The sequence below is a fragment of the Rhodnius prolixus genome, unplaced genomic scaffold, assembly GCF_049639745.1.
Source record: "Rhodnius prolixus isolate KJV_2025 unplaced genomic scaffold, Rpr scaffold_12, whole genome shotgun sequence".
In the NCBI taxonomy this organism is placed as follows: domain Eukaryota; kingdom Metazoa; phylum Arthropoda; class Insecta; order Hemiptera; family Reduviidae; genus Rhodnius; species Rhodnius prolixus.
The window spans coordinates 4,074,152-4,094,959 of NW_027411635.1; the positions used below are offsets into that span (position 1 = coordinate 4,074,152).

A 20,808-nucleotide genomic window follows, 5' to 3' on the forward strand; every position below is an offset into this window, starting at 1 on the left:
TTTCTGTTTTGGGTTCGAGGTCAATTGGTTAATGGGTCAAACAAGTTAGTATTGGCCTGAGGATGAACTAATACCAAGTAGTTGGCCACATTAACTACCTTTGTAGGTCCAATTGTAATGGGAGGGGTCATTATTGAATTGTTAAGTGTCTTAATTCTGGAATACCAGCAGAGACGCCAACAAGCCTGGAGAAACGGATATTCTAGTGCGGAGATAAGTGGTGAAGAATTAATGGCACGTATTAGTTATTTTATAAATAATGATTTCTGTGAGGCGCCTTTTCAATATTCGATTCCTTTAAACAGAATAAAAATTCTGGATAAACCTTTAGTATAAAGAAATCTTTTTCTTTTAACTAAACAAGCAAAGTCTGTACAAAGGATAAGTGAGGCTGCTGCCTTCATCGTTACAATCACATAATTGAATAATAAATATACCTACTTAAATTTTAGTATTACTTATTTTTATCAGTATTGCAATTCTCAGCGTACTTATGTAAAAGAAAACAAGCAGTGATCATAATAACTTCTAAAGAGGGGAAAGAAAAATGATTTCCGATTACAGTTCTCCGTAAACGGTCAAAGAGAATTTAAACTGCGAATACAGCATGGTTGCAAATACTACTTCCCTTTAGTAGGTGTAAGAGCAGGATGACAATATCATGCATTCTAAATTCTTCTACTTGCCTAATTTGATCAAAGACGGGCGAAGATTTACTGAGTTATTATTAATAACCGTTTAAAAGGGGGCTTCATTTACGTAGGGCAAACTCCCCTCTTAAGTATATACCATCGAGATCCTAATAAGCCGTATCTAAAATTTCAAACTGAAAGACAATTCATTCATTAAAATCATTTCGTACGTCGATAATTTGATCGATTGCAGAACTTCCTCTTAGTAGGTGTAAAAGCATGATGGCACTTTAGAGTCTCGTAGGGAAGCTTTAACCGCTTCTTCATGCTAAATTTTAGCGAGATCGGACTAAGCGTTGAAGAAATACTAGTAATAATAGTTTTAGAGAGGGCCTGGCCTGCGTGGGGCTCCTCTCCTAAAGATTCACAGCGACGAGATCTATAAAAATGCAAATCTACATCACTTTTTGAACCAAATAACCTTTCATTCAAGAAAATAGGTTCACGAAACGATAATTTTAAATTATTGTAAAACTTCCCTGTAGTAGGTGTAAGAGCAGAACGTCGCCTTAATATTACGTAGGGGAACCCTAACTCTTTCATTCTTGTAAATTTCATCACAATCGGGTTTAATTTTACTGAGTCATTAGTAATAATAATTTTGAAGGGGCCTCACATACATGGGGCTAACTCCTCTCCCATTCGATGTACAGCGTCAAGACCCTAAAAGGCACATCTATATAAAATTCAGAATCGAATGACTACTCATTCATGAAAATCGTTTTCTCGCGTTTAGGCTACGTTGTTTACAAAAAAGGTAACAAGAAGAAGATTTTCTGAAAATGCCGCTTATGCCCATTTTCAGCAACGTATTTCTCAAAATCTATTTAATCTATGTTGTTGCCAAAAAAAAAAAAATTACAGTTATATAGGAGAATTTGCCCTATATTTTAAAGAAAATTCGGGAATTTTATCTTCTATAGAAGGAGAGAAAAAAATTGTCAAAGTTGGGTGTTTTTCAACGTTACGCTTTTTCTTGCAGTTTTTGACGATCAACCCTTATACAACTGTCCTACTGGACAGTTTTAATCAGTGTAAAGTTAAATGAAAAATCACTGACTTTTGTTGAATTTAGTATCATGTAAAATTAAACATTTAATAAAATCGTTACACTTTGAAGTATAAGAATTTACAGCAATGAGAAGATTGTAGTAAGTGAAAATGATGTGAGTGTTCCACAGCGCATATAGTTTTTACGATTTGTTGAGTGGGGTGTATGGTGCAAATAGAGCGACCTTGTAAGGAAGACACTGCTTGGCCCTACTCCAGCACACTCCCCGGGCTGTCCCACTGCAAGGCCTCTTTCATAAAAAAAAATAATTAAGATCACTAATATCACTATTCTATCAGTTCTCACTAAAGCCACCAGATGGCCAACTAATTATCACTAGCATACGGGCAATTAATTTCATTGAATAGTTTCTGATCATTTTACTGTCCTACAATGATTTGTCAGTTCGAGAGTTAGACACGATGTTTGGTGTCTAGACTTACTTACTGTGTCAAATACATTTATCGCAGAAAAATTCGTGCTGCTATTTTAAGATAAAAAGAAGTATGCAATGACACTTCTGGTCTTACTTTTACCCTTCTTTCAAACTTTGAATTTTTACTAGTTATTTGTTGTTGTTTTTTTAGACTGGATGGTTAATATGGAGAATGTTGAATAGAAAAACCTTTCTTGCTTTCTTTTGGTTTTTTAATTTTTTCATTATTTTCCGGACGTTTCAGTTTTCTTAGCCATTTACAGCTAGTACTGTTATTTTTAGTATAGTATAACAAAATTAAATTCATACATTAACATTTTATTTTTTAAATATACATGTACATATATAAAACTTGTCATCTGCATATCTTGATTTGATGAGAAATTAGTGTAAGCTGACCACTTTTTTTATTTAACATTTCTGTCATAAAATAAAATAAAAAAATATTTTCTTATTATCTAATGGAAGTCGAAGTAGTAGAAGTAATTATAAGAGTAAGAAAAAAGTTTATGTGAACTAAGTTTTCAAAATCAAGGTATACAGGTATTATATATCTACGTAATTTTTTCTAATAAATTTGAATGTTAATGTGTGAATATAATTTCATAATACAAAAAAAAACTGTAAAATTCTATTTGAAGATGGCTTAGAAAGCCGAAACGTCCAAAAAATAATGTGAAAATAGATTTTAAAAAAATAATTCTTTATCAGATAAATGTTTAAAATAAGTGTTTAATGTAATAAAAAATTACTTTGTTAGGAATCCATGATATCTCACCTTAATTTATTCTTCAACAAACGAGCTACTTTTGATATGAATACAAATACTATTTGATAAATACATAAATTACAAATAACTTCTAGCAATACTATTAGTTTTCAACCAAATCCCACCTTCTCATACAAATAATATATTAGCCGAGTAAAGTAATTTTTAGCGCACATATAGAAACGACAGAGAAGTAAAGGAAAATGTTGCGATAAAAATTGGGTGCATACTTTGTACCTAAAGCAGTTTGGAAAAAATATTGTATTTCAAATAATTATCGAAAACACTTCACACTGGTTGCTACAAACGATGGTTATTACCAGTTCAAAAATCTGCCCGATTGAATACTTTCTTCCTAGAGGAGTTAGAGAAAGAAAACAAACAATTGAAAAGAATGTTGAAATTTTCAGTATATACTTATTTAAAATTTCTTTCTTATTCTGATTGTTCTAATCAGTAATCAGAAACAATAATACTGACAATAACTATGTTTACACTGGACGAAGTAGATTCAATCATCAATACTTCAAACTTCACTTCGTGTTATTGTCGCCATCAACATATAGATAATAGTATTCATGCGCTAGGATCCGTTCTTATCTTAGCTGCTTCGCCCTTCAAACGAATATTTTGGAGAATGCTCTGTTTATGAACTAAAATGAATTTTTGAAAAACACGGTTTGGACAAAGTCAAACTGAAAAAAAAAATCGCCGTAAAAACGATCATAAAATGAGTGAAAGATAATGTAATTTTAATAGAAATAGAATGAGAGTTTTATTTATCTGTGGGAAAGACGAAGGCTCTACGTTAGATGGAGATTAGAGACTATCTAGACGTTTTTACAGAAAAAAAAGTAATCGAAAATTGTGATGGATAGACATAAATTATTGATTATTTAACTTATTGATAGTCCATAACTATCAAAATAATACTTAATAAATGTTTAGAAGTAGACTGAATCATCAAAAATGTATTAATTTTGTTTTCTTTAATTCTGATCAGACTCTGAATATCATACATATGAGATTAATTAAACAGTTTAGTATAGAATAGGAAACATTGACTTGCACACACATATGAAGCTTTTCTTTTGGCTTAATACAATTTATAAAAACTAATTTTTCGTCTTCACTTGACTCAAAATATTATACTTTTCCAGAGAAAAGTCGAAAAATAAAATTCTATACGATTGTAATACGTCTTTTAATGTAGTTAAAAGAAAACAATAACGGTAATATTTCGCTTATAAAGTAAACACATTAATGTGTAATTTGATCCAGTTTGCACGAACAATTTAGACAGCTATCTTTAGTTTCCAAATGTTCTAAACGAATTCCCTCACGTTACATTATAAATATTTTCTGTTTCTAATGCTAGGAGAATATGTTCACCGGCGGGATTTTAATGTTTTATTAGTAATAAAATTTGGTCATAAACTTATTTTCTTTCCATATCTCATACAAAGTAACTGGTTTTAAGAAGAAGCAAAATTATTTAATAATAATTTAATGTTATAATAATTATATTTTACTGCACCAGGTAAGAGAAAATTTCAAAATTTCATTTCGAGGACTTCTGAGTGACCGAAAGTGTACTTTATTCAGTTTTGTTTAGATTTTCTCATATAGAAGCGAGTTTCTCATATACATGTTGAGCTTAAGTAGTTTTAAAACATTTATTTTTTAATTTTAAATTCGATTAAAGAATCTTCTGGGTGAGGGAGAATTGGACTTTTCTCTAAAGTGCTGTTTCAGTGTTATATAGGGCTAATTAAAAAAAATTCTCCTGGACATTTTGATTATTAGCGGATTCTTGGGAGCTAAAAGATTATTATTGCTGGTTTTTCAACTGCATAGAAAGCGATGATTGATTTTTCCAACTCAATTTCTTACAGCAGTTGGTTGGTAAAGGTGAGTCATGCCAAGCATTGAATGTTTTTAAATAGAATCCAGTAAATCATCAAGGACCTTTGCCTGTTTGATTTTTTGAGCTCTATTGTCTGTGTCCAATCACATAACTTGCTGTTGGCACTTTGTCTTGATGGGCAGCAAGCACCACAACATACGGACTTAACTTGAGGGAAAGAAACGGAAAGAGAGAATTAATTATTAGGCTAGCTATAAACAAAACAAAAAGGTCTGAAATAGTTCCTAATAAGTTCATTCTCGTTAATAATTCATCTATGACTGCTGGGGAGATTTAGGCTCTTTCTTCTACTTAATAACGGCAACCTTTCATGTGGCTGTCCTAGAGTGTTTGAGACAGAATACTTGAAGTCTCAAATAACAACTGCAATTGTCAGAGAGCTTAATCAAAACACTTTCTCACTAACCAGTATTTTGATTCAAATAATGAATCTATTATCTTCCATTCAAACGATAATATATGGATTATAATGATAAGTTTTTTTCAAGGCTCTAAATTAAAAAAGAACAATTAGTTCCTCAGAAAATATTTCAACTAAAGTTCTATTAATAGATCTCTCATTGCTAACTTGCCTGAGTGTGTGTGGAATGAGTTCACTTAAAAATAGTTTCTCACTTCCATCTACTAAATAACTTAAAAAAAGAAATTCAAGAACATATATTTTATAGAAATTATCTGTTTTTAATTGAGCCTTATTAATGAAGGTATAGATGAACGTTTTGGTAGCAAGCTATACCTAAAGAGTTGTTGAAATATTACAGACTATATGTATTATCCGGATTCACTTTTGTTTCACTACTGAGGTGAAATATCTGTGTATTTTTCATCTTACAATTTATTCATCTGTTAAGCTCTGCTTTACGCCTCAAAAATTGGCTATAATTTTTTTTATCTTGAACGTTTTGGCCCATCTAAAACCCAATAATTGTCCTTCCGAACCAATAACTATGTCTGGAGGCAAATAACTCCAAACGTCAGTTTTCTCTCACTATTTATTTATAATGTAAAGTGAGTTTCATGTAGCGTAAGATGCATAATCAGAGGTTTTTTTTATCTAATACCAGGGAAGGAATACATCTTTTTATGGTTAAAATGGCCTGGTCAATATGTTGGATTTAATAATTTTCTTAAAGAATAATGAAGTTATTTATTTTTTTTTTTTAGGAAGAAAGATTAATGCCAATTTTAGCAATGTTTTTTATTTTAATAATAATAGCCATTTATTATGTATACAACAAACATAGTTACCTACCAAATCTAAATTAGCCGCAGCTGTTTTTTATTTATTTATTATTATCTTGGCCAAGCTTTCGATCTAAGGGACTAGGTCATCTTTAGAGATTATATTTTTTAACAATTATAATTTTCTTTACATTGTGAAGGTATGTGTCTTCTGTCCTGACTGTTTAGGTATTGCCTTACCTACACCGTTATTTATATTAATAAAAGTTTTTTTTATTACAATAATAAAAAGTCTTACATATATTTTTTTGCTGACCAGACTTAGGCAGGATTTTAAATTTGGATTGCAAATTGTATTTTTGGTGGATTTTAAGGCGATGTTTTTAACAGAAAGAGGATATCATCTTGAAAAGGAAATACGATACAAATTTTTCTTTAACTAAGAGCGCGTGTAAAAAGGTGGATTTAGTTCTTAAAGCTTCACCTTAATAGTTCCCTCAAAGTTAGAAATTGTACTGCAAAAACTTAATTTTGTTTTATAAGCTGCTACCACCATTTTTTCAGGCAACAGTCGCCACTGTACAGAATTGCAAGTCGGTGTACGGCTTAATAATGATTAAACAGATGTAGAATGCTTCCGTTGTTCCTAGGACCTAGCTTGGTCTGCCCTTAGGTGACCGTTTATTGCCAACTGGGACACTCCTAATTGATATTAAATTTTTCTGGTATTATTACTGTGATCTTTGACTAAATTTGCCATCAGAATTACTAAAATAAAGGAAAGAGCAAAACCTAAACGAAACTTACTTTCCAGGCTCGTATCACTTTTTTTTTAAATGTGTTTAAACAGGGCCAACCCTCTACTTCATTAATTTCAGAAGTGGGCCTAGTGGTATTATATTAGCATTTTTAAAAGTATTGGTGCAAAAATGGTTGTATTTCTAGATTCAACTTGGCCAATTTTTCATAACGCGTAGATAATTTCAAATATTGATACAAGCATTAAACTGAAAGCAAAAAAGGTTAGCCAATGAGAAACATTTAGGAATTAGAGGAACACAAAGAAATGCACAGACTCATTGCCTGGAACACAAAAAAATGAACAGACTCATTGCTTAGTTATAATGTGCATTACTAAACTTTCAATAATGTTAATTTGAATCTTTGAAGTGAGAACTTGTCACCTTTGAAAGATATAATCATGATGCTTGTCTTACTAGTAACCTTCGGCTGAGTGGGAGAATTGGCCCGCAGCACATTATCTTAGTGTACAGGGCAGTCTCCTCGTAGGGGCTGTCAAGCTGGCGTTTTCACTTATGGGTAGTAACTCTAAAATGCGTACTATGTTACCTTTACGTTTGTCCGTTCGTGTATGTGTAGTGTACAGTACGCTGCGAACGTTTTGCCGAGAATAGATGGTAAATATTGAGCTGTGGAAACTCGTGAAATCTCTTTGCCCCAAGCGTTCAATGATTAATTGAAGTACATTATAAATATTTTAGAAGAAGAACTAAGAAAAATATGTGAATATATAAATCTAAAACGGAGACATCAGACAGAAGGAATTAGCTGTTGAATACTGGATTCCAACGTGGAGGTCACGGGTTCGAATCCAGCCACTGGCCCTTTTTTCTCTTCCTAGGAGTTTCTTACAGCTCAGTGAACGGTTATGGACAGTGTTGTCTGAAACGAGAACAGTGTAGTAAAAAAAAACCTCCAGGCGCCAATAACAACCTCAGATGTTGACGCGCTTCAAAAAAACAAAACAACAGGCCTGCAATCAGATACCATCTTACGAGAATAGAGTGTGGACAAGTCACGAGACCCTTGGCGTATTTTCAATTATCGCAAGCATGTTCGGCATGCCTTATACCGTACATATATGTTTTACAAATTTTGGTAGAATTTGATGATAAATAATAAACTCTCATTCTACAACGTTCAATTTGTAAGTCCTGTATAAATCTTTTGATTACAAGTTTTCTTGCATTCACAGATCATAGAAACGCCTTCGTATATCGCCATAACATTGCCTAGAGCTGCGGTGACGTCAATTGGTCAGGCACTATCCAATCAACAAAAGTTAAAGGCTTGGGAAATAAGTTTTCTGTATGCAATTTCAATACCGCATATAGGACAATATCTTCTTCATATAAAGCAATGATTGTCGTGGAGAGCAGCAGAATGCTGTTGGATACTTGTCGGATTCTGATGTCTTTCTATCCAATTGGTGGTATTTGAAGATTTTTTTTTTATTACAGGGAAATATCCCATAATTCATGAGAATGCAAACAAATTTTTGTATTACTTTTTCTTTAAGGTGTTGTGTGAATCTGATAGTGTTAATATCACTGCTGTATTTTATAATCATTTATATTAATGGAAATTAAGGATCATGAAGGCATAACGCTATATTTATTTAAGAATCAGTGGGCTAAAACATTATGGCTGAGTGAAAACCATTGCGCAAACAACTCAGCTTCATTTTGTAGTTTTATGTAACTTTGAACCCCGGCTAGGTACAAGGTAACAACGTGCTTTGGTTCAAAATTACATTAGTGCTCCTGGCTAAACAATAAAGCCAAAATTCAGTGGAAACTGTGTTAGAGAAGATTTCAGAGAAGAGAATAAGAATGGTACCGCTAGAAGAAATACTTGGAGTAAATAGAACGCTGCAAAGATATACGAGGTGTGTTCAAAAAGTAACGGGAATTTTTAAATTTCGCGGGTTTGGAGAGTCTGATTGTAAATTTTTTTTTTTTATTATGTTGGTACATATGCCCCTGAAGTACGATAAAATTTTCAGTAATATTCATTGTTTACTTCTTAAGTGGCAGCCGTTAAGGTTAGACGTGTTTTTCGAGCTTGGCGATTTTTGTTTGTTAAAAAAAATGGATCAAAGAATTTGTATTAAATTTTGCGTAAAAAATGAAATAAAGTGTGTGAAATGTTAATAAAGGCATATGGCGAGTCTGCTATGAGTAAAACAAGGATTTACGAGTGGTATAAGCGTTTCCAAGATGGCCGCGAAAACGTTGAAGATGACGAACGACCTGGACGTCCAAGCACATCAACAACCGATGAAAACGTGAAAAAAGTGAAAGAAATGGTTATGAACGATCGCCGAATCACAATCAGAGAAGTCGCTGATGATGTTGCCATATCAATTGGCTCATGCCATGAAATTTTTTCGGATGTTTTGGGTATGAAACGTGTGGCAGCAAAATTTGTTCCAAAATTGTTGAATTTCGAACAAAAACAGCGGAGAATGGAAGTTGCTCAAGATTCACTCAATGAAGTCGACAACGATGCGGATCTACTGAAACGTGTTATAACAGGTGACGAAACATGGGTTTACGGATATGATGTCGAAACTAAGGCTCAATCGTCCCAGTGGAGGCATTCTGGATCGCCAAGACCGAAAAAGGCTCGACAAGTGCGGTCGAATGTGAAGGTTATGCTCACTGTGTTCTTCGATTTTAATGGCATAGTGCATCATGAATTCTTGCCACAAGGTCAAACAATCAATAAGGAGTACTACCTACAAGTTCAACGCCGTTTGCGTGAAGCAATCCGAAAAAAACGCCCGGATTTGTGGCAAAACAATTCATGGATTTTGCACCACGATAATGCACCTGCTCACACTTCATTGCTTGTTCGTGAATTTTTGGCCAAAAACAAAACTTTAACGATGCCCCAGCCTCCATATTCGCCAGACATGGCTCCATGTGACTTTTTTCTATTTCCAAACATAAAGAGAACATTAAAAGGCCGTCGTTTTACAAGCATAGATGACATTAAAAGCGAATCGCTGAAAGAGCTGAAAGCTATCACAAAGATCGAGTTTCAGAAGTGTTTCGAGGATTGGAAAAAGCGCTGGCACAAGTGTATTGTATGCGAAGGGGACTACTTTGAAGGCGACAATATTAATGTAGATGAATAAATAAGTATTTTTTTCAAAAAACGAAAATTCCCGTTACTTTTTGAACACACCTCGTAGTTTAGGGAAATTATTAAATGGAGCAGGAAAACTGTAAGAAACATTGCGTAACGCTTGATTACCAGAGATGCATCAGTTGTTCGCTACTTGTTTAACACGATACTAATTTAGAAGGCAAAGTGTCAACAGTGTGGAATTGAATAGTACACAGAGTCGGTAGCGTCCCAGGTCGTGGAATGCCAACCCTTTGTGCAATGTAGACTGAGTGGAGATAATTCAGAGAGGAACAAGTTTATAAACCTATCTTTCACGGATTTCTTGAAAGCACAGTAAGGAGACTGTTTAGGTTTAGGAGTTTTCCATTGGGTAGGGGACTAGTGGGTAAGTTACTCTTCACGAATAGAAGGAAACTCTACACTAATTGCTGTAAGAGAAAGTCTTTTAGAGTGTAGAAGAGTTATGTTAGTTTTGAAGGCGGCCCGGAGCGGCTAGTGGAGGTGGCAAATGGGCGGGCCAAGTGCCAGCCGCCCCATAGTGGGGTGGGGGTGGGACGAACCCAGGTGGCGAGTGCCGGCTGGTGTCCGGCCCGCAGAAGCGTATCGCAACTCGCCAGCTCATCCACCTCCCGGCACATTCTCTCCAATTCGCTCTACACTTTGTAAGTCCTCAACAAATTCACTAACCACAGTTTCTTAACAGTCATAATGTTATTATTTTGTTTTTGTTTTTTAAAGTGAATTAGTTAGTTTTTTACTTTTTCAGAACTCCATTAGTTGAAAAAAATATCTGATCAGAACCTTGTTTTTTTTTTTTGTTTCAAACGTTTCTGTGAATAAATTGTTAGGTTGATATAAGAGTGTTGGCAGAGAACCGCTCTTTGGCTGTCTAATATTAGTTATCTGGGTTAGACAGAACTCTCTTATAAAAAAAAAACGTTAATTTAAAATTTATTTCCAATTGGAATGGTGGTAAAGTGCATAATCAGAACCATTCCCTAAAAATACATATATTTGTGTAGCTGTAACTTCTAGATTCTAAGCATAGAATAATTCAAGAAAGTTCTACGATTTTATTCAATAAGACTGTTTTCTAAGTTAGTTTCATATAACTTAATGTCATATTTCTTAACAAAGAAAACAAAAAAAATCTTATGTGAACCCTCACTACATTTATTACTATCCCAAAATGACAAATGTTCTTCTAACATTCCAGTTTAATGTTTCCTAAGCGGGGGGCCGTAAATTAAAGCTATTGATAAACTTCCATGTTAATAGATACAGTCCGGCATTTCCAATTATCCTAAATTATTGCATTAAAAACTATCTATTGTGGCACCCAAAAATTACAGGACCAACTCTAGTCCTATCTATTTGATTAGGCTTAAACATTTCAATTGCAACATTGATATTGAGTACTTGGCCGTTCCCTCGGGAATCTGTTGAGTTTACTTTCCACCCATGGGCGATGAAAATCCCCTGACGTATGTGTTAAATTAATCTAATTTTGTATTACCTGTAAATAAAAATAAAAAGAAGAAATTTCTAGTTGAGGGTAGGGTTGAATAAGCCGCGACATACATGTAGAAGTCTTCAGCGACCAGTGCCGCATTCAAGTTAATATTCATTGCCTACGAGGAATACTAGACATCAGCAGTGATATGTATGCTAAATTTCGGGGAGAAGTGTGCGACACTGAGCGTATTGGGAACCTACAAAACATGTTAAGGATCTGAAGAGATTTACAGGAAAATACTTGATGGTATCAGTTTTTCTTCTTCGAAGCCCTGCATCTCCTAAAGTTAGTGATTTTCTGCTTCTCCTTCTTCTTGTAAGATGACCTACAGTCATCCGAGTGACAGCATGACCTTGAAGTAATGCTACAATAAATTTTTTAAGCGAGAGGCTGCCTATAAACCTTTAAGTCTACCTGAAGAGAATGAGGTTTATAACAGAATTATCTAAATTACCCTTAATTCCGGGCAGTCATACGAGATTAACCTAGTTCTTTTTTTTGTTTTTGCGACCAATACGCTTCGGGATACCCCTAAGCTGTTCCACTCTGTCCTTAAATGAACAAAATTTAATCAGGCGAACTTAGCAATATTTTGCGATCATAGAGCTAACCGGACGGTAGCTACTATCAACAGAATCTTTCTTTAAAAGTTTTTTTAATCGGTAGCAAGAATAAAACTTTGTGTCAACCTCACAAAATTTAATGTTTCTTCAGATTGTGAGTAACTAGTTCCTAGGTTCAAAGATGCGCTACGATTAATACAAAAATAAAGCTGAAATCGGCAATAATTCCTCTTGGATGAATCAATCAATCACCAAAATCTGATGAATCAAAATTACTATTTAAGTAATCTGTGAAATCGTTCAGAATTTATCTTCAAACATTTTTGTACTGGCGTGCTACTTTGGGAAGGGATGCTATTTAGGTTTCATTTTTTCCTAAAAACCCTCTCAAAAATACGCAGTTATTGTAGTGCAAACTTTAAAGAGAATGTGTGGACTATCAAAAAAATATTTTAAATGAAAATATATAAAGTAATAGAAAAATCGTTCAATAAAATATCTCTTCAGCTTTTTATAGTTATGGGCCAAAACTTTGAGATACTGAAACGGCAATAGCACATAAAAGAATACTAAGTTACAGCTTTTTTTTCGGTTTTTCATTGACATGAGAACATTATTCACGTCATTCGTAAAAAAACAGAACAACTCCATTTCTGAAAATGTATTACGTTGCTACTTTTTATGTATTATCAGGGAAAGTAATAATATGTGTGAATTATTCACTTGATTCTTAGCTGTAAATCACAATAGCAAAATAGCTGTATTTAAACAACTATTACTTAATTATTTTCTGCTAATTGAAGTGTAAAAAAACACTATTTCAATGAAATTCAATATTTTCATATAATAGTAAATATAGTAGGTTTAAATATAGTAAAGAAATTGTAATAAAGTTTAGTGGAGCCAGAAGTGAGGATCTAGTCGCAGGCTACACCCGCTAGATGCTATTTTAAACCGGCCTCATTTGGATGTTTTTTCTTATTCTTTACCTTAAATAATACCACTCTTCCAACTGTTTTTCAGTTTATAATGTCAAGCAATTCCTTACGCAAATCTTTTCTAAAATAATTTTGCCAAAAACTTAAATTTAATTTTTAAAAAAAAAAAAAAAAATAAAAGTCTAAAGAAAATAACGTAAATCTGTCTATGTTCGACTCGTTTGCGAGGAAATTACATCCATAAAAATCGACCTAATAATTTCCAGCTTTACCCAAAACAATGTCTTGAAACAAATATTTGGATAATATTAATTGATTTTTGTATTTTAATTTTTTTTTAAAGTTTAATACAATTTCTTACATCACTGAACGTATATGCAATTAATCAAATGATATGTACACAAAATCATTTAACGAAATCATTTAAAGTTCTAAAAAAAGAAACATTTAAGGTTGAAATATATTTAGTAAAATAATAATAAATAAAATAGACTATATATACATAAATAAAACAACATTATTCACGTCATTCGCTAAAAACATAGAACAAATCCATTTCTGAAGATTTGTTACATTACTACTTTTTATGAATATTGGTTTACTAATGTGTGTACATTATTCTGACTTCCGAGGGGTACCTGCTGATGCACTTTTTGAAATAAATCAATACAATAATATTGTAAAATAAAATAATTATTATAATGAATTAAATGACAGTGGGAAAGGTACAAATGTGATTAAAACATCAAATAAACTTGAATTAGGTACATATCATCCTAAATATTGAATTAACTATTTAAACTATTTAATAAGTGAAACTTGAACCAGATTAGTTAAAATTTTGACCACAGCGTTGAGATATTTTTAATGTGATTGTGGGAAAGTCCTTTGAAATCACAAGTATTGGCTAGTTAACTTAATTCACAACAATAACAGAGTTCAATTGATGGAGAATAAAGCACAATATTCCTAGTAGTTCAACAATACGACATCAAATTTTTGAACTAACTGTGATAACCCGCTTTAATGCATCTTAGTCATAATTATGAATAGGTTTTAAAATCGTGGCATCGAGTTCTTCACTGGAGGTCTTTCGTCTACATAAACCAATTTTTTTAAAGAATCGCCCGTGTTTGTGTGAATTTATTGTTTCAAAAACGAAAAGCTACTAAAAGCTGAAACTAGGTATTCCATTTTTCAAGTTTATTGATTTTTGTTATGATATTTCGGGTAAAATTTATACCCGAAAGTGCTTTAATTTGTCGCAATTGTCCTCTAATGATTTTCTCTTTTCTGAAACTTCCTATGTTATGGGTAACTTAAAGGTCCATCGCTTTTACTTGTACTTTTATATTGGATCTGGGGGTTCAAAAAGTGTATCAGCAGGTACCTCTCGGAAGTAAGAATGATGTACACACATTAAAAAAAAAAACTTAGTTCATCAAAAGTATGGTCTTCATAGATGAGGTATCTAAATATTTTTCAATTCCTAATTACTGTTCTGAGATTCTCTGAGACCAAGAAATGATTTTTTACCAATGTGGGTGATTGTCTGCCTGTGTAATTGTAGATAGCAGAAATTTTTTATCGGCTTTAGAAACAAAAATGCACTCATCTCCTAAGGAATAGACAGCATTAACATGACCTAATTTGCTCAAACCTTTGTCTGACCTTTGTTTGCCAATGATCTTGAAATAAGGATTTAATTATTTATCTTTCTTTGTTGCTTCAAGAAATGTGCTTTTTCGGTACGGATTATTGTCTTATTTTCTACAGATGGAAGCTATAACATGCGTCTTTAGCCGCCATATTTCGGGAATGTCCTATAGGAAATCAAGAAAAGAATTCCGCATTGTTGTGTTCATTCTTTGTTTTATATTTAATGGTGTAATCATATCCCGATAAAAATTAGACATAATTGAAATAACGAGTCATTTATTAAAATATTATTAGTAAGTAGTTAGTTAAACATCCAAAAATCTACGCTGAAAAATGGCTTTTGCTGAACAATCAATATGTATCAAATTCTAGAAATTTTGTTGTAATGTTGATTGATGCTATTTACATACATAGTAGTGAAATAGCACATTATTCCAAACAAATACTTTAGAGATAAGTTTGATACAGCTGTTCCTCAAGAACCTTCAGAAAAAAAACAAATTAATACGAATAAATAGTTTTCACCGATTAAAGAAAACCATTAAAGTCATTTAAGAAAATTAAAAGAAAAATGCGAAAAACTAAAGAATTACTTGTGGTGTCGTATTTCGGCTGAAACCTAAGAATCAGAAGCGAAAATAGAATCAAAACAGGTTTACCTATTTGAGGATTCTAGTTTATGTAGACCTTGTACTTGAAAAAAAAAGAAGTTTTACCTTTTCTTGCATTCGTAAGGAAAGTTTTAGATCTCGAGTTTGAGTACTTGGGGTGTAAACAAAAACTAAAAACCGCCGTTGGAGAAAAGGGACTAGCATTTGCGGGTAGCCCGAACCTACACAATACTCATAACTTTTATATTTGTATTAATGCTATGAATCAAAAAGCGTGTTCCAAAGGATTGGTCGTTTGGCTTATATTTTAGAGTACTTTTCTTCTCTTTTGTTGACTGATTCAATAATCCAAGAGGAAGATAGATTATTGTCAATTTCAGTCATTATTTGTTTATTTGCGTTGTGCTTAATTATTGATTATTTTATTTGTATTAGCTTCCTACCTAGGGCCTACCTAAATCATCTTAAAGGCTGTGGAACATATTTACAGAAACAGATTACAATTTACTTTAATTTGGAAATATAAAAAAAAAAATTGACAAAAATTATTCACCACATTGTTATGAACAATTGTAATTTGTTTTATGTTATGGATGTTTGCCTTAAAGTTGGTGTCTTTGGTTTTGACTATTTAGGTATACTGTGTGATCAGTTTTAAATTGTACTTGCAAAACTTATCATTAAAATGTAAAACCGACAACTTAGTATTTAACCAATCAGAGATACCAAACTTAAAGGCAAATTGTCACGTTTTAAAACAAATTGTTACTCTTGTTTATATGTATGAGATAAATAATGGTGTAAAATATTTGTTACATTACCAAATTAATGTAAAATGTTTTCTGTTTTTGCAAATATGTTCCACAGCCCTGAAGGTGTCTAGTTCCTAAGACGAAAGCTTACCATTAAAACAAAGAAAACAAATTATAACTGAAATTGACCATAATCTTTCCTCTACTATGTAGTAATTTGAAGCTATTGTAAACATGGAATTTTTTAATTTTTAGTTTCTCTGGGAATATCCATTGAGATCTTCTGTGTGTGTGTTTAATCTCATATCTCAAAATAAAAAAATCGCAGTTATTAAAATTTTGTATTTCGGTTAGTTGACAACAGAGTACACCACAATAAGTTTTTGATAAAAATCGCTCAACCGAAAAGGCAACTTTTTTTAATTTTCAGGATTTTAACTCAAAAATGGCTCCCACGATTTCATTTAAGCTTCAAACAGTGATTACAAACATATAATTCCTTAAATTTTATTTAAAACATTTATTTTCTTCAAAATTCTACTTTTTCAGGTACTTCTGAGAGAGCGTGTGGATAGATTCTCTATAAAGTGCCATTATATTTATTTATATAATACTTTTTAATGTGTACCAAGAACTTAAAAGAATTACATCTTTTTTTCCAAGTTTTTTTTAAGGGAAGAACGAAGTTAGGCTATCTTCTTCTCAGCTTCTTAAGAAAGTTTGATACCTTCCCATAGAAAACTATTTTTTCATTTTATTGAGAGCATTACAATTAAGAATTATCTGCATCTCTGTGACCAGGAATAAATGATGCACAAAGTAATAGAGGCAAATAAAGAATGGGGTATAAAGATGAATTTAGCAAAAGCTGAGTGCTTGTCAACAACAAACGGAGAAGTCCTTACTGTGGAAGACATAAAAATCCCAAGAGTAGAGAAATGTCAGCTAGGATGCCACAAGTAAAAAATTATGTATTGCAAAGAAATGTAAGCGCAAAAAAAGTGCAATCGGCATACTGAATAGAGCGGCAATATTCTAAATAGTACCAAAAAGACATAGTAGCTTGGTACAAAGTCTATATACTGTTGAGACTTTGACCTTGAATAAGGCTAAGGAAAAAGCTTCTTGCCCCCAAGATGGATTAGATGGAGGAAGCGCAGCACGAATATCAAGGCTTGAAGAAGTAAGAGACGAAGATATAAGAAAGAAAATAAACGTTGCAAAAAAAAAAAATGTGCTACAGAAGGCAGAGGAAAAGAAACTTCGATGGCCAAATTAAAAGAATAGAAGAACTAGCGAGCATTCGGTAAAAATAAAAAGCAACAAGTTGTTTTTTTATTTTGACAAAAAAAAACACTTTGCAAGAAAAAAATGAATTCTAATTTTCAACCTTTAGTCAGTTAAAAAGAGAATATTAAGGAATACTTCAAAAAGTTTAGATATCAAATCAAATAATTTTTGTAGTATTCAAAATTAAAGATTTAACTAACACTGAACGTAGTCAAGACGCAGTATTATTATTAATTTATAAATAATAATTAAATGATAAGATGCTATTATCATGCAAGAATAATAAACATAAAATTGAAATTTAAAATAAATAATTGATAATGAAGTCTTACCTTCTTTAAAGAATATCGAAGTCCATCAGCATCTCTGTAGATCACCAGTCCAACAGCCCCTGACAGATGGTTCTACCAAGCCGTAAAATTTAGCAAATTTAGTATAAATTATCTTATTTTATTAATAAGATAATTTATACAAAAGTAAATAAATTCAGCAAACATTATCATGATTATTTTGACCAAATCCTCTCTGGTTCAATCCTAAATATTCTTTTTGAAGTCTCAGATTCCAAATGACGGATTAAATCTGACTAATTTAGTGTCAGAAGAGATAATTATCCAAGAAGAAATTACCAATTTTAGCTTTCTCATTTAGTTTTCTGATCACTTATACTATTTGAAAAAAATTAAATATTTTTATAATGCTATCACTCACACGGCTTTCAATTTTTTGTTTCAAACTTTTATTCTTTGAATCAAATTTAGTTCTAACTAACAATTAGTTTGTTTGTCTAATCCGAGGACAGTTCTATTACAATTAAAGTAAAAGTTATAAGCATTTGTGTTTGTACTGAATATTTGAAGTTTAGTGAAAATTATATTAGCCACTTTCGAGAAAAATACAAAAAAGTGGAAACCCCAACCCGTAAAGTGATACTGTCGATTGAAAAGTCTTCCTCGATCTCAAAATTTAGGCAATAAATTAAACGCTTATCGATGGTATATGAACGATAGAATCATTTTAGTACCCAAAAAATTGCACTTCAGAGAAAAGGCCTAATCTCCCCTTAGCCCAGAAATGCCTTTACAAAGAGTATCGTTGGAGCCATTTTCGAGAAAATGTTTTAAAAAAAAAAAATCTAAAAAATGAAGGGAAGGGATTAGCTATGAGCTTAGTTTATTAGATTGGGTTCGAATCCTGCTGCTGTCCCTTAGATTCTCTCTTCCTAGGAGCTTCTTACAGCCCACTGTCCAGTGATAGACCAGCGTCGTCTGTGACGAGAGAACATTGTCTGGAAGGCGACAGTGCACTCAAAAAAAAGCTCCGGGTGCCAATAACCTCAGATGTTGACGCGCCTTTAATTAAAAAAAAAAAAGAAAAAAGACTTATTTAAGGGCAGGAATGGTTTTGTCCCAAAGGTTATTATCAGATCTCATGGAGGCACCTAAACCAAATATCAAATTTGATAGTTTTTCAATTTTACGTTTTCGAGTTATACTGGATACAAACTTCCAAGCAGATAGACCATCCTTTTATAAACCACTTGTTCGTACATATGGGAACCCAAAAAGTATGTTGCCAGTTAAAACATATAATATAAAATGTGCATGTAATATCGGAAACAGAGAAAATCTGAATGACAATGATTTTTCTTACGAGGAGTTAGTCAGAGTAAAAAATGTAAGATTAAACCTGTAGGCTGCGAGAAAAAAATGCATACATTTCATTTTCAAGTATATTGTGAGAGCATAGAAATTAAAAGCTTTAAAAATATATTTTTTTTTGCTAACATTCGTATTAAACTTAACTTCAACCTGCTGAAATCGGGTAGCTGGGCTAATGAAATAACAGACTGTTGTCCATAATGTTGAAAAAAAAAAGTACTGATGTAGTTTTGAAACCAGTCAAGAAATGCCCTTCTGATTGGCCGTGTAAGGTAGCTGTAGTATTTGCAGTAAAAGTTTCAAGTTTTTTTTTTTTTAGTGTCTTAGTGAAACTTAAGACATTGTTATCCCATAAAACAAAGTATAACATATACAAACAACTTTTCTTCAATGTTTATGAAAAAAAAATTATTTTTTTTTCTAATTTTTTTTTTTATTTTAATTTTTTGCAGTCTCAGATTTTAGCCAGTGAACATGTCTGACGAAGAGGAATATTCGTAAGTATATTTACTGTTTAGAGTAACCTTATTTCTCTTAAAATTTAACAAGCAATTATTTTTCCTATTACTAAATGTTATATTATTTTAGTTAAGGTGATTTAATTTTAAATCGTTGTCACAATTTTATTTCTAATTCATTTGTTCTTGTTTTTTCAATTTTTAGAGAATCTGAGGAAGAAACGTAAGTACAAAATTTTCCTACATAGTTCTTAGTTTAAGTGTTTTTGGTTAGGTATTAGTTTATTGTTTTCAAATAATAGCTCAAGTAAACTACTTCATAAAAGGAATTTTCTGGCAACTTTTCTCTCAAAAATCTATCAGATCTGGGTTGTTGCAAAAAATTACTCTTATTAACAAGGATAAGTCTTATATTTTAAAGAAAATATGAGAATTTTATCTTGTACAGAAAATGAGGAAAAATGGTTAAAATCGGGTGTTTTTCTATGTTATGCGTTTTCATTCACTTTTTGACGATCAACCCTAATACAACTATCCTACTGGACAGTTTTAATAAAAATTTAGTTTAAACTTGACTGTTCGTGTTTTATAAATGGTTATTTTAGGGGCGTAAAAGTTACTAAAACGCCCAACTTCATGAGTTTATACCGTACGATTTGCAAAATTCATTATTGCTCCGTTCTTCTCGTAGAAATTAAAAGCGAAATAAATCGCACTCAATCAATACGAGTATATATAGTACATAAAGCGAAAAAAAATGACCGTTTTTCTTACCAAATTTTATTTTAAATCTATCTCACAAATGTCCCAGTACAATGGTTCTACAGAGCCTTTTAAATAGTAGATTCAATTATAAAAGAGATCCATGCCTGTACCTTACGATATATTAGTAATTCTACGATAATAATCAAAGAAAAAAAAGCAGTTGTTGAAAGTACTAGATAAAATCAGAGGTTAGGAAGTTCTTTATCAACGCACTGTCCAGCGTTAAGTTCAAACTTCTATTATTGCTGATGCGATCTTAGACAAAACCATACCTTCAGGGCGGTCATTACGTAGATTAAAGAATTTGCTAGAAACTTATAACCACTCATTAGAACTCATTTACTTACTAAAAAGTAGGTCAGAAATGGCTATTTGTATAGACAAACTGAATAAGCTTGTTCTACCAAAGAATAGTAACGTGGAATAAAAATTGAATCGATTGGCGAAATCTTGAATATATAAACTTCATTTACGATTAGTGCAAAAGAACTATTTAAGAAAAAATTTTGGGTTTTCCAGAATTTATAGCCGTTAAACTTCACAAGATCATTGCCCTTTAAAGCCCAACTTATATGTACTCAAAACTGGCGCAGCTTTATCCA

The 20,808-nt window shown here is 32.2% G+C and overlaps 1 protein-coding gene across 4 annotated transcripts in view; it reads left to right on the top strand.

The window, feature by feature from the left end:
* Positions 1 to 10,545: 10,545 nt before the first annotated feature.
* The window catches only part of up (Troponin T, skeletal muscle), a 31,839-nt gene continuing 21,576 nt past the window's right edge, over positions 10,546 to 20,808 (top strand). Inside the window, exons 1-3 of one of the 4 annotated variants that reach the window (XM_074143294.1) lie at positions 10,546 to 10,655; positions 19,436 to 19,480; positions 19,647 to 19,664. In XM_074143294.1, coding sequence (XP_073999395.1) covers positions 19,458 to 19,480; positions 19,647 to 19,664 — 41 coding nt within the window. In that variant the 5' untranslated portion in view covers positions 10,546 to 10,655; positions 19,436 to 19,457. The remainder of the gene's footprint in view (positions 10,656 to 19,435; positions 19,481 to 19,646; positions 19,665 to 20,808) is intronic. The other 3 variants (XM_074143291.1, XM_074143292.1, XM_074143290.1) reach the window with 3 other exon arrangements.